This window comes from Tamandua tetradactyla, chromosome 7, assembly GCF_023851605.1.
Source record: "Tamandua tetradactyla isolate mTamTet1 chromosome 7, mTamTet1.pri, whole genome shotgun sequence".
NCBI classification, from domain to species: domain Eukaryota; kingdom Metazoa; phylum Chordata; class Mammalia; order Pilosa; family Myrmecophagidae; genus Tamandua; species Tamandua tetradactyla.
In genome coordinates, this window is record NC_135333.1 from 20,896,528 (window position 1) to 20,909,521 (window position 12,994).

The following is a 12,994-nucleotide window of genomic DNA, read 5'->3' on the forward strand; positions in this document are numbered from 1 at the left end:
ATTTAACTGGTCAGTTACCCCAAGCCAAACAGCAGCGGCCAGTGGCCCTAGGCCTGTGTGGCGTCCATACAGCCCTGTGTGCCCTTCACACACAGCCTTCTCCTCGGGACCCCGGGCCTGTCTGGCTGATGAGCTCCCAGGAGGTCAGAGGGGTGTGACCTCCCTCTCCTGCCCCCCCGCAGGCCCGGCCCAGGGCGCCTATAAATTTGGCCCAACCCCGGTTCTCTGCACACCCAGCTGGACCAAAGCCCCTCGCCGGTGCCTCCCAGGCCGAGGTCAGCATGCGGCTCCTGTGGCTGTGCTGGGCCCTCTGGGTACTGCCCCTGGCCGGCCCTGGGGCGGCCCTGACCGAGGAGCAGGTCCTGAGCCGCCTGCTGCAGCAGCTACAGCTCAGCACCGCGCCGGTGCTGGCCAAGGCCGAAGCAGAGGAGCTGGTCATCCCTGACCAGGTGAGGGCCCAGTACGTGGCCCTGCTGCAGCGCAGCCACGGGGTCCACTCCCGTGGGAAGAGGTTCAGCCAGAAATTCCGAGGTGAGACCTCCCTCCCTGCTATGCCTTGGTCCTGGAGAGGGGGGTGGAAGATGGAGGGGGTCTGAGCCAGGTTGTGCTGGCTCTGGGGTGTGAAAGGGACCCTGGCTGGGGCTCTGGGAGAGGCTGGCTGGGGTCCCAGGCCCTGTGGCAGGGCTGGGCCTCGGGCCCCGGCCTCTGGCTGTACACAGAGGTGTGTCAGGCCAGACTGCCGGCAAAGCCAAGGCGGGGTTGAAAAGAGGAGGCTGAAAAGAGCAAGCAGACCCATCAGGAGTGGGGGCTGTGGCAAGGCCCCCACCCAGCCTCAGACCCCATGGTAGCCTCAGGACTCCTGGGGCTCCATTTTCAGAGCTGGTCACCCGGCCTTGAGCAGAGCATTTAAATCATTTCTGAACCTGTCTGCTCACCTCAAATTTGCTTCCACCATGCCTTAGCTATCTCTTGGTATCGGGAACACTAATGAGCCATTGTGGACAGAAGAGTAATTGATACAGACTGAAGTATAATCCTGGGTTAATGAGCTGTCAGGTGGGGGCTCCAGCAGCCTCTCACCTTCTCCATGTCCAGAGCTAGCCCCAAGGCCAGGCCCCACAGCCAGGCCAGGTGCCCAGAGGTGAGCATTCTGGTCCCAACATCTGAGCCCATTTTGTTGGCTCGGGGTCCCAGCGCTCCCCCCACTGCTGAGAGTGGAGACTGCTACACTAGTCAGCGCCCCAGACACCAGGGGAATTTGAGGTGCCTGGGTCTGGCCCAGGGAAGCAGAACAGGGGCTGGTTTCCCCCAACGTGGCCTGGTCTGGCTGCGAAACTGGGCGCCCTGCCAGCGTCCACGGTGCCAGCTCCCCGGGCGCCCGAGAGCCCTGCTGACGCTGCTCGTGTCCGCAGAGGTGGCCGGCAGGGTCCTGGCGTCCGAGGCCTCCACGCACCTGCTGGTGTTCGGCCTGGAGCAGCGGCTGCCGCCGGGCAGTGAGTTGGTGCAGGCGGTATTGCGCCTCTTCCAGGAGCCGGTCCCCAGGGCCGCGCTCCGCAGGCACGAGCGGCAATTCCCGCGCGGCTCCCAGGCCCGCGTCTCGGTCGAGTGGCTGCGCGTCCGCGACGACGGCTCCAACCGCACCTCCCTCGTGGACTCCAGGTGGGGAGGGGAGGGAGGGGGGCGGGGTTCCGACGGGGACACCCCAAAAGGAGAGGCGGGGCGGGGCTTGGGGGCCGCTGGGTGGGGACCGGGGCGGTGGGGAGGGGAGGGGGCGGGGTTCCGACGGAGTCACCCCAGAAGGAGAGGCAGGGAGACGCCCCTCCCGGACCCGCGGTCCCGACCACGCGTTCCCAGCCCCGCGGCTCACCGCGGCCTCTGTCTCTGCGTCCTAGGCTGGTGTCCATCCACGAGAGCGGCTGGCAGGCCTTCGACGTGACCGAGGCGGTGGCCTTCTGGCAGCAGCTGGGCCGCCCGCGGCAGCCGCTGCTGCTGCAGGTGTCGGTGCAGAGGGGGCAGCTGGGCCCTGCGGCCTCGCGCGCCCACCAGCTGGTGCGCTTCGCCTGGCAGGCGGCGGCGGGCGGGCAGCGCGAGCCCCAGCTGGAGCTGCTCGCCCTGGACCTGAAGGACTACGGGTGGGTGCTGGCGGCGAGCTGATGGGTGGGGCTCCTGACGTGGGGCGCCCACCCCGTCCTGGAACCGGGCCCTGCTTTCAGACTGCTGTGCTCATGATGACTAGACAACACATAAAATTCCTACATCATGGCCTAGGAGGCCCTCCATAAACATCATTATTGCTTATGTTCCGGATACATTTGTTCATTCAGCCTTTATCACAAATATCCAGCTTTCTGAACATCCTGAGGGATGGACCATAGTGTCCCTTCCAGATGCCCGCTAAGCCCCCTGCCTCCTCACTCCCACCCTCCTAGCTGACTTCTGACCCTGCCTCTCCTGCCCCACAGGGCCCAGGGTGACTGCGACCCTGGGGCACCGGTGACCCGCTGCTGCCGCCAGGAGATGTACATCGACCTGCAGGGGCTGAGGTGGGCCCAGAACTGGGTCCTGGAGCCCCCGGGCTTCCTGACCTATGAGTGTGTGGGCCCCTGCCAGCAGCCCCAGGAGTCCGTGACCTTCAAGTGGCCGTTTCTGGGGCCGCGGCAGTGCATCGCCTCGGAGATGGCCTCACTGCCCGTGATCGTTGCCGTCAAGGAAGGAGACAGAGCCAGGCCCCAGGTGGTCAGCCTGCCCAACATGCGGGTGCAGAAGTGCAGCTGTGCCTCAGACGGGGCTCCAGTGCCACGGAGGCTGGAATCCTAGGCGCCAGTGTTGCTGCTGCGGGATTTGCTTTGTGCACCTCAGATCTGTCCCAGGGCCTGAGGAGAGACGAGGACTACTGGACAGCTAATGGTAGTTCTGTGCTCTCTACGAAGATCTGTTAGGTCCACCAGAAGACCACAATTCTGATGGGACCTCTGGATTTGTTTCCTCTGAACAGCCAGGTCCCCTCCAGTTTTTGTTTTCAGGAATAAGACTCTGGCCAATGGGTGGCACCTTCTCAGTCTTCTCTGACTTAATATTATTTACTGCACTGTTTCTTAAGCACTTATATTAGCAGAAACTGCAACAGAAGGCAGAAAACCCAACTCATCATTGTTTGCCTGTTCTGGGGGTAGTGGGGGTGGGGAGATTCAGCCTTCACTCTGGCCCTAAGACATACCCCTAACTCAGACTATAAGGGCGCTGTATAAGAAACAAATAAAATAAGGATGCACGGTCATCTTGCATGTCTGAATTTTACCCAGAACCCTGCAAATTATAAGAAGGAAGCAGAAAGTTCTACAAGGAATACATGAATTTGATTGGAAAGCTGGAAATTACTGCGCCAAGGTCTTGGTTAAGTAACAGAGGAAGTGAGGATTGAAATGTATTTATATTCTAGTTTCTGTGGTGCCGATTCTATCAGAATCCAGGCAGAAATTTTTTTGTTGTTGACATTTTGACTTTCTGGACACAGCAAGTGGGCTTATTTTGATTCTACTTGCATCAAAAACTAAACAAAAAAAATTTATGATCAGTATCATTATCAGTAATATAAGAATGTAGTCATTATGTAGTCATTACGATGAGATTTTGGGTCAGGTGGAGGAAGCAATGTCCAAAAGGTTGTATATAAGATTTTAGAATGCCAAGAATAAAAGTGCTTTTAAGGCATGACATGGGTTCAGGATCCTAGCCTGGGGCACAGACATCCTGGCTTCCTTCACAGTCAGGCTGCTCTTACTAGGGATAAATTCACTTATCTCCAAGCCTCTATTTCCTTTCCTATCAAATAGGGACAACCCAACTCACATACTTTTACTGGGGGATTAAGGAAATAGTGTTTACACAAGCTCTCCACACATTGCCTGACACTTAGCAAGCACTGTGGACTGGGGTTATCTCACCTTACATTCTGATCCACTTTAGCCTTCTCCTGATTTTGAAATAAACTTGACCTTATTGAAGGTCATATTTAGAAATTCCTTCCCTTTACGGAATCAAGGATTTTAATGTTCCTCTACTTTTTTTTCTCAATGGCTCTATCTTTCTAATCACTGAGGGGCAGAACCCCGTACTTCCCCGGACCCCACAGCACAGACCAGACAGGTGGGGGCACCATTAACTGTGGCAGGGGAAGGAGGACGGAGTGGGCAGCCAGGGTAGGGGTGTGGGAGGAAGAGTGGCCATGGGGATTGGAGGAGCCAGTGGAAGTCCACGCCCAGGAACTGCCTCCCAGGGGAGGGCCGGTCAGGAGGTCAGGGGTGAGGAACTTGGCAGCAGGCGGGACAAAGCAGGAGAGGAGAGATGGCCAGGTAGGGTGGACAGAGGGACAAGAGCTAAGAGCAGAGGGGGCAGAAGGCAAACTGGGAAATGGCTAATGATTGGGTGTGCAGGGAGAGGAAGATGCCAGATGGGACGGAAAAGAACTGTCAGAAGAGGCAGGAGGAGGCACTCAGCCACAGGCCGGTGCTAGAACCAGGGACAGGGAGAAGAAGAGGCTATTATTATAATCATTGCAATGAAAGAAATGGAAGAGAGGTGAGAGCCATGTCAGAGAACCTGAGAAGCTGTGTGGAGTGAGAGCTGAATTTTAGAGATTTTTAGTGCTAAAAAGACCTGAGAGGAAGTTTTGATCTAATGCCTTCATTTCACAGATAAGCCAATTGAGGCCTGCAGAGATGGGGCAGTTTGCAGCAGCCAGTCCCTGTGCTCTCTTCCCAGGATGTGCGGCCCTGACTCAACCCTGTCCTGCGTCCTGCTTAGTGCATACCCCGGTGTCAGGCGCGGTGGTGCCGCCAGGCACATGCCCTCGGTCTAGCTGCGGAGGCCGCTCTTTGATTGCAAACGCCTCGGTCGTCAGCCTGTGCGCTCAGCAAGCCAGACCAGGGCCGGGGGGGAAGCAAGGAGGCCCCAGTGCGGGTAATATCAGGCCTGGCCCCAGGAGGCCGCTAGGGCTGACCATCGAGGGTCCCAGGGAGTACGGGTATGGCGCCATACCCCGGGTATGGCGGTCCCAGGGCCCGGGTGATTTCAGGGTCCCGCCTCGCGGTCGGGACCTTTGGCACCGCGGGTGGCCGCGTCCTGCCTCGGGACCCCGTGCCGGCCGAATCCCGCTTTTGTCCCCCAGTCTCCCACTCCCACACATCCTGTGTTTGGGGGCTTGTGAATTCTTCCAGGAGGTTCAATTCCCACAGGCATAAGGACAGTTAGCTGGCGATCTCTCAATGCGCGCTCCGCGGCCGCGACCACCCGGCGCTGGGCGGGGGTTTCCGCACCTCGCCGAGTCCCGGGAATGGGGACTAGGCGCGAGTGGATGACAGGCGTCACGGTGGCCGGGCCGGGGCTTTCGGACCGCTGGGAAGGATCGTGGGCGGGCTGAGCGCTGACCCTGGGGCCAGCCGGGGCGGGCGTGGAGCATCCACTGGGCGCAGTTGGCGGCCTCGGGCAGGCGCGGGTGCAGCTCCAAATCGGGCAGGACAGGCTCCGCGCATGCGCCGAAGGAGCTGGAAGTTTCACTGTCACTTTTAAGTGGCCGGGACGCGGCCCCGCCCGGCCAGGTGGGGCCAGACAGTCCCCCGGGCGCGCCAGCCGGGACGGGCCGCCGCCGTCGCCTCAGGTAAGGCGGGCAGGGGGCGCTGAGGAGGGGACTGCCGCCCTCCACTTTTCCTGGGACGTGCAGGAGCGAAGTCCGCGCCAGGATCTCACATCCAGCGTCCGGTTCCGGAATATGGTGTCCGGCCACGCCGGAGGGACTGCAAAGGATGTGAGGAGGGAGGAGCAGCCGTCCGGGGCCTCGGGACCTCGCGCCACACTTCCCTTCAGCTTTTCCGGGCGTCCCTCTCCCAGGCCTTAGCTTTTCGCGCTCGCACCTGATCCTCCCTCTTCCCCACCCCTTCCTTTGGGGATTTGTCGGGTGGGAGTCGCACCTTCCAGCCTAGCCAGCAGCTCAGCCATGAGACTTTTCTCTCTTGACTTATCTGGGAGGCAGGCCTGGGGAAGGGCAGAAGAAGGCCTCTGCCTCTGCCTCCGGGGAGATGGGACCGCCTTGGGGCTGTGCCTCGGTGACGCCTTGCAGCCCTGGTGGAGGGGAACTTGGGGGAGGAGAGGGAGGGAGGAGAGCCCTGCACAGAAACCCAATCCGCTGAGGTTCCAGGATCTGATAAGACTGGCTACCTGAGACCCTGAGTGGCCTAAGGGTGTCACTACTAGCAGTCCAGGTGACTGCCAAGCTTCCCTCCAGCCCTGAAGCTCTGTGGCTGTGTTCAGCCTCTAGATTGTAGAGGGTTGAAGATAAGCCAGTGGATGGCGCTCACCTGTGTGGTCTCCCTTCCCTCACCCACCACCTGGTGGGCCCAAGGGGCTCTGGGAGACATGGGCAGGGGGAGGACTCTCAGAGCCCCTGACTGGCAGGGTCATGGATGCTTCCTGGGCAGGAATAAGATAGACTCTAGGCCATCCCTTAGTGGAGAAAGGACCCTTAGTGACGACTGCTTCACCTGCCCTGCCACTGCCTTCCCTCACTCCTCTGAGCCTGCTTCTGCTTTAAGGTGGGTGTAAGCAGAAGCCAGGGCTTTATCCTGGGTGGCCACTGGGCTCTAGCAGGGGCCAGCTGTTGTGTTCCTCATAACCTGGAGGGGTGACTTAACATAAAAGCAAACAGCTTCTCAACGCTCACTAGGGGTCCTGGCGATGCCTCAGGTTTATGCCTCCCAGCAGCTTTATAAGAGATGCAGCACTATCACCCCCATTTTATGGAGAAGGAAGCTGAGGCAGTGTTTAGGCAACTTGTCTAAGCTACTTGGTGCCAGGATCATAACTCCAGAGCCTGCTCGTAGCCCCTACACCACCCTGCCTCCCGTTTTGGCCAAGGGTGTCGGTGGGTTCCTGGGTCTGATTGGTGGTGCTTAAGGAGAAGATCTGTTTACCGTGCAAACTTCTGCCTCTGGAAGTTCAGATTATCTCCTGTGGCAGAAAGGCTGGAGCTGCTTCTCGTCTTGTTACCATCTTAACACAGTTGGCAGATTTGGTGATAGTAGAATACTCTGAATTTGTATGGGACCTTCTTCTAAAAGCCAGCAATACCCCGAAAGAGACCTCAGGTCCCCAGCACTGGCCCTACTTGGGCGCCCCTCTTGGAGGAAAGGTGGCCAGTATTGCCCCGAGGCCAAGTCTGCCCGGCCCCCCAGGCTGGCAGGATTTGCTGGCTGATGGTGCTGAGTTCCTCTTATCAAACTTGGTAATACTGCCTGTGGGAGTCTGTTTGGCAAGAGGAGAATGGTTTAGAGGCTGCGACAGGGCTGAAGGGGGAGAAGGAGTTGTGGCTGGGGCCTCTGCTCTTCTAAACGCAGCATAAAACAGCCCTGGCCAGCGAGGGCCGGCCCACCGCGTCCCCTTCCCAGGGATACTGCTGCCTCTGGGAGCATTTAGTGGGGAGGGCTTTCCTTCCACTTCACTTTTCAACTCTCCTTGTTTATGCTTCTCTGTTCCTTCTTCCTGGTTCTGGCCCTTGAGGGACCTTGGGGAGCCTCCTGGGTGGCAGAGCCCTGTGGGTCCAAATGCCATCTTTGGCTCAGGGTCTTGCCTGAAGCCCATGGTCTTGATGCTTCCATGTAGGAAGGGTAAATAGAGAGGACCACTTTCCTGGCCCCAGCAGGACCTTAAGCCCTCAAGAGCGGGGAAAGGCTGAGGCGGGGAGAGGTGCTGAATAGGGAGAGAGGGGCACAGCACATGGTTGGGGAAGCCGTTTTGGGGTCTGGGGAGAGAGCCAGGGCTGCAGGGAGCCCGCTGGGCAGAACCCAAAGCTCCTTGTAAACATCTGAGTTCAACATTTTGGGCAGGTTTGAGTGCTTGGGGGGAAGGTACCTGAGAATTTGAGGCTAGTACCCTAAACCGGAAAAGGCAGCTCCTATGTGACTCTGGGCATCTGCCTCCCTCCAGGGGAGTCTGCGAGGGCAGGTGCCCCTGACACTGGCCAGAAAAGGCCTGCAGGAAGTGAGCAGGAGGCCGAGGCCTGAGGCCTGACCGCCAGCAGCCTGGAAGGCAGACTTTGCCAGAGACAGTTCCAACTGAGGACCTCTTCCCAGGCCTCCTCTATGTCCTTCCGCCCCTGCTGAGTGTGGGGATAAGGTGGGAACACCAGCCTTGCAGCACCAGGCTTGGGTATTCTGTGGGGGGATGGTCGGTGTCACTGGGCGGCGTTTAAAGGAAGGAGTCAAGGCCATCTGTTTCCCAAAGGAAGCTGTCATGACTCTGGTCTAAGCCGCCAACTCCGTGGTTCTGGGCCCAACACCGCAACCTCCCAAGGGTCTCGTGGGCATGGGGAAGTGGGGAAATTCTGGGGAATCCTCCATGCCTTGAACCTGCCAACCACCCCTCTTCTTGTACTTATTAAGTATTTTCTTCTTCTTCCTCCGCCTCCTCTTCTCCTTCTTTCTTCTTTCTTCCATGATTGTCTCTAGCACAGCATTCCCAGGGGTCAGAATTGGAAACCGTCTCCCCCCAACTACCGCAAGTAGACTAAACATCTGTTGGGACTGTCTGTACCTTTTCTTCTTGTATGCAAGGTTTTTCTGTCATAACAGGTAGAAGGACTAGACCTAGCAGAGGTACCCCGCCATGACTCACTGTCCCTTGGGACAAATAGCCACAAACACTGTGAAAAACTGGCCGGAACTTGGGCACTAACTCCCAGGACTTTGGTGTTGGAGACAAACACTGGAGGTTTCCATTAGTTTCACAGGAAGTGCCGGGAACCTCAGAAAGGAAAGTTCAGAACCCCACCTAGAGTGGGTATTTGCTTTGGAAAAGCTGGGCCTCCCTGCTAGAGGAAGGCACCTGGGAGTGACGGGGAAGGTGCACAGTGGAGCTGGGGGTGGGGGGCATAGTGCATGAGCTAGGGGCCCTGAGATCCCCTCCTCCTCCCTGCCCTCGTCTGCACCCTCTTTACCTTCTCCTCTGCCTTCTCATTCCCACGTCTCCTCTTTTCTGGGTGTCTCTTCCTCTGCTGCCTTTAATCTCTCAATGAGCTAACACTTGTTTCTGTGCGTTGACAGGAGAGGGAGTGTGATATAGCAAAAGAAAAACTGGCCTCCAGGAGTCAGGAGGCTGCATTTGAGACCCAATTCTGCCCCGACCAGCTCTGTAATCTTGGGGCAAGCTATTGAGTTTTTGAGCCTCAGTTTCCAGGTGTGTCCAAGGGCCCCAACTCTGAGGTCCCTGCTCCGACATTCAGTGAAGAGGGGGAGCAAGGTCCTGTCTGAGGCCCACATGGCCCACAGGTGTTGCATATTTGGATGTTCATTCCCTTCTTCTCATTTGCTGACTCCACTGTTTTCCTCTTCCGTGCCACCCTCCACCCTCCTGCCTCTACTCTACTCTAGATCTCCAGGGGCTCCCACAGGAATTATGTTCTTGATGCTAGAAGAACTTCGGCACTGCTTACAGGGAGTGGCAGCAGCTCTTGCCCCTCCCTGTCTTCTCCCTCACCCCCGTCTGGGGAGTCTGCCGGCTGGGTGCTGGCTGAGCCCATCCCCAACCATATGACCCCCGGACTGTCCCACAATGCAGCTATTCTCTGCGGACACTGCCAGGCACGCAGGGGGCGGCCAGTGTCCAGCTCTCCCCGATTCCCCCGCTGCGCCCCGCCTGTCGCTCTGTCAAGGCTGGCTGGGGACGATGGGGGAGCCTGAGCCAGACCCCTGTCTCGTCTCGCTCTGCAGAGAGAACGGGCGCAATGAGCGCCTCCACGTTCCCGGAGCTGTGGCAGTCGCGGACGCTGGCCACCCAGGAGCGGCTGGGCATCGGGAACCGGCCGAATGACTCCTATTGTTACAACTCAGCCAAAAACAGCACCGTGCTCCAGGGCATCAGTTTCGGCGGCGTCCCCACCGTCCTGCTCATAGATGCCACCTGCTTCCTGGTGAGCCCCTCCTGAGCCACGGGCCCTCCCGTGATTTGTGTAATTTCCCTGCCCAGGGCTTGCTGAGACGCCTCAGGGGAGGTGTCTGACATACCTGAGTCTAGATTCCAAGTCTGCTTCTTATCAGCTGTGTGGCCTTGTGCGTGTCACATAGCTTCTTCGAACCCCATTTTTCTAGTCTGTAGAATGAAGAGAATAGTTCCTGCCTCAGAGAGTTTTGGAGAAAATAATATGCAGCAATGTATGTAAAGAACACACATAGCTGTTCCTTGGGTTATGATCATTTCTAGGGAGTAACCAGCCTATCATGCCTTGAAGGGCCTTGGGGAAGGTCAGTGTTACCTGGAAGAGAGATGTGACTGCAGAGTCTGGTCTAGAAATAGAGTGGTTGCAGTTCTCCACCTTCCCCACTGAGATCCTTGCGGCTTTTAGAGAATCAGAGAAAACCAGAAGTGGAGAAAAGAGGAAACTGTGAAAGGCATACCTTTTCAGAGCAGGCCCTCAGCCGGCAGTCTTCCTCTAACACAGACCCCTTGTTTACAAGGATCTCTTCTGGATCCCAGCGTGCCCCTTTCCTTCCTTTCACTGATTGAACATTGGCTAGTTGAGATTGGCTGGGGTTAAGCTTCATCTTCTTTTTACAAATGCCCATGGATGGCCAGTCCCTCCTATGCCTTCTCCTCATGGGTAGCAGAGACCACCCAAGTGAACGGGGTAAATGTGGGGGGCAGAGAGAGTGGATACCCTTGGACTGCTTGGGTGGGGCGCTGGGAGGGTGGGGTGTTCAGGGCAGTGTGAGGGCCCCAGGCTCTGGGTGGTAGGAAGGGAGGGCATCAAATTCAAGCTTGTTGGCACCAACAGTGTTCAGATGAAATGAGGCGGTGGGGGGGAGCTCTCCTCTTTTCGTCCCATTTTTTGCTCTCTAGCGTAAGGTCTAAATTGTTGCATCAGAGGTTTGCTTCAGTGTTTGTCCTTTGTGGGTTGATATGGGGAACGGTGTGCCTCCCGCGCTGCTCTCCCGGAAGTTGGGCTAAGTATGAAGTTTTATTGGCACCAAAGCCCACTGTAGGTTGAGAACACTCTCCTGTTTGCCTGTGTCGGTGGAGGGAGGAGCAGGCAGCGGTGTGCTGATGGATTTGGGAGTCCGTGGGATCAGTGGAGCAAGTGGCCCCTGAGCTGCCATCCAGCACCTTCAGTGTGGGGAGCATTTGGGCAAAGGTGTAGAGTCGAGGGGGAGGAATGGGCAGTGTGCCGGGCAGGCCGGGGTGCCTGTGGCTGGAATATCTGAGAGGGGATCCTTCGCTCTCCAGAGAAGTGCGTGGTGGTGGTGGTGGTGGGGGGGGGGCAGGATTTTTTTTTCTTTTTAAACAGATATTTTCACAGAGCCTACAATCCACCCAAAGAGTACCATCAGTGGCTCTCAGTATAATCACAGAGTTGTGCATTCATCACCACAATCAATTTGAGAACATCTCATTGCTCTAAAAAGGCGAGCAGATTTTCATAGCAGGAAGTTGTGGGATAAGGAAGCACATGAGAGCCAGAGCGGCCTGGGAAACATGGGCGTAGAGGAAATATCCGTACTGCCCATGCCGAGAGAGCAGCAGCTGGGGGAAGGATGGCAGGCGCTTGTTGAGCAGCCTTAGTGTTCATCCCACAGCCTGACTCACCTGCCTTTGAAAATTTATCACCAGCTTCCTGATTCGCCTTGAGAAATTCTTGCAGGAACTCAGTGCCACTGGAGTCCAGGCCCACTGGGTTCCCTTCAGTGAAAATAGCCCCATGTTTAAAATTCCAGTTTCTGACCAAGGCAGGCAGGGGATATGCAATCTAGTATCAATTAAAAAGTATCTCTCTACCTCCCTGAATGGCAGAGGGAGAGAGCCCTTGTAGAGACGGGAGAGAGGAAGGAACAGGTCAGAGAACCTGCAAGGTGGACGTGGAGGGAGTGGGGACACATTCCAGGATTTACAGATTTTGAGAGCTAAAAGACCTCCAGTCCAGCCTGTCATGTGGTTAGGCACGCCTCTGGGGCCTTCCCTGCCCCCCCGCCCCGGGCCCCCGCTGTCCATGTGTTCTGGGTCCAGACCCACAGGACTTGCCTTCATGAGGTCCAAATGCAAATTAAATATCTGAGCACTTCTAACTCAGCCTGGGGAGGGCCTACTACCTTGGTACTGTAATTTAAAACGAAATTCTATGCAAGGTGAAGAAGGCAGCTGGTCCCCAGGGCTGCTGTGAGGAACGCCTTGCCTTCTTGCTCAGGGGCAGCTGAAGGCGGGTCAGGACTGAGGTAGGTCGTGGCTGCTGACAGCACCTGCCAAGGAAGGAAAGGGCAGGGCTGGTGTGCTGGCGTGGCGCAGACAGGTTTAGTGTCAGCACTGGCAGACTGTCCTGACACAGGCCCACGTGAAGGAGCTGCAGAGCCAGGCGTTGGCCTGGGGCGGTTCGGTGCCCCCTCTGGGCAGGACTGCCTCCCACCTACAACGAGGGCTTTGGCCTGTGTGGCTCAAGGCACTCTGCCCGGACTGATTCTAAGCAGGTGGGCCCCTATGCCCCTATGACCACTGCCACTTCTAGTTAGAAGCCACCCAATGTGATTTTCTTTTTTCTTTTCTACTTTTAGCTTTTAATATTGGTGTTTTCCGTCATTAGAAGAAAATTCTGGGATTATGGCCGCATTGCTCTGGTGTCAGAAGCAAACAGGTAAAAAAGACGCAGTGCTTTTGTGTGTGTGTGTGTTACAGGGGTGGGGACGTGTGGGCTGAGCATGCCTGGGTACTAGCTTCAGGGCCGACCGTCGCTGCCTTCCACCTGGCTGCCTACCAGGTGGGTAGAGATTTGCGGGGAGGTGGGAGTGGGCTAAGGAGGAAGTAGCTCTGCCCGTTGCTGTTTAAAAAGCTGTGGGGCGGGTGGGCCATGGTGGCTCAGCAGGCAGAGTTCTTGCCTGCCATGCCAGAGACCCGGGTTCGATTCCTGGTGCCTGCCCACGTTAAAAAAAAAAAGCTGTGGGACCTCTTCCTTGCAAAGCTGGTG

General features: G+C 57.3%; 2 protein-coding genes across 4 annotated transcripts in view; both read left to right on the forward strand.

The window, feature by feature from the left end:
• Nucleotides 1–281: 281 nt before the first annotated feature.
• On the forward strand, nt 282–3,270 carry LOC143689526 (left-right determination factor 2-like). Its single transcript, XM_077167831.1, has 4 exons — nt 282–531; nt 1,413–1,659; nt 1,893–2,132; nt 2,463–3,270. Exons 1-4 carry the CDS (start codon nt 282–284, stop codon nt 2,815–2,817), a joined length of 1,092 nt encoding a protein of 363 aa, XP_077023946.1. The 3' UTR covers nt 2,818–3,270.
• Nucleotides 3,271–4,311: 1,041 nt separating this feature from the next.
• Nucleotides 4,312–12,994, forward strand: part of TMEM63A (transmembrane protein 63A) — a 43,865-nt gene continuing 35,182 nt past the window's right edge. The window contains exons 1-3 of one of the 3 annotated variants that reach the window (XM_077168583.1): nt 4,312–4,352; nt 9,759–9,958; nt 12,585–12,664. In XM_077168583.1, coding sequence (XP_077024698.1) covers nt 9,773–9,958; nt 12,585–12,664 — 266 coding nt within the window. In that variant the 5' untranslated portion in view covers nt 4,312–4,352; nt 9,759–9,772. Of the gene's footprint in view, nt 4,353–5,538; nt 5,657–5,781; nt 5,804–9,758; nt 9,959–12,584; nt 12,665–12,994 lie in introns of those variants that run through there. The other 2 variants (XM_077168582.1, XM_077168584.1) reach the window with 2 other exon arrangements.

Bases quoted from the DNA above. Each gene is read 5' to 3' on its own strand.
- LOC143689526 (XM_077167831.1), top strand. From the start codon at position 282: ATGCGGCTCCTGTGGCTGTGCTGGGCCCTCTGGGTACTGCCCCTGGCC. The intron at 532-1,412 runs GTGAGACCTCCC...TCGTGTCCGCAG, and splicing joins GTTCAGCCAGAAATTCCGAG to AGGTGGCCGGCAGGGTCCTG. The intron at 2,133-2,462 runs GTGGGTGCTGGC...CCTGCCCCACAG, and splicing joins CTGGACCTGAAGGACTACGG to GGCCCAGGGTGACTGCGACC.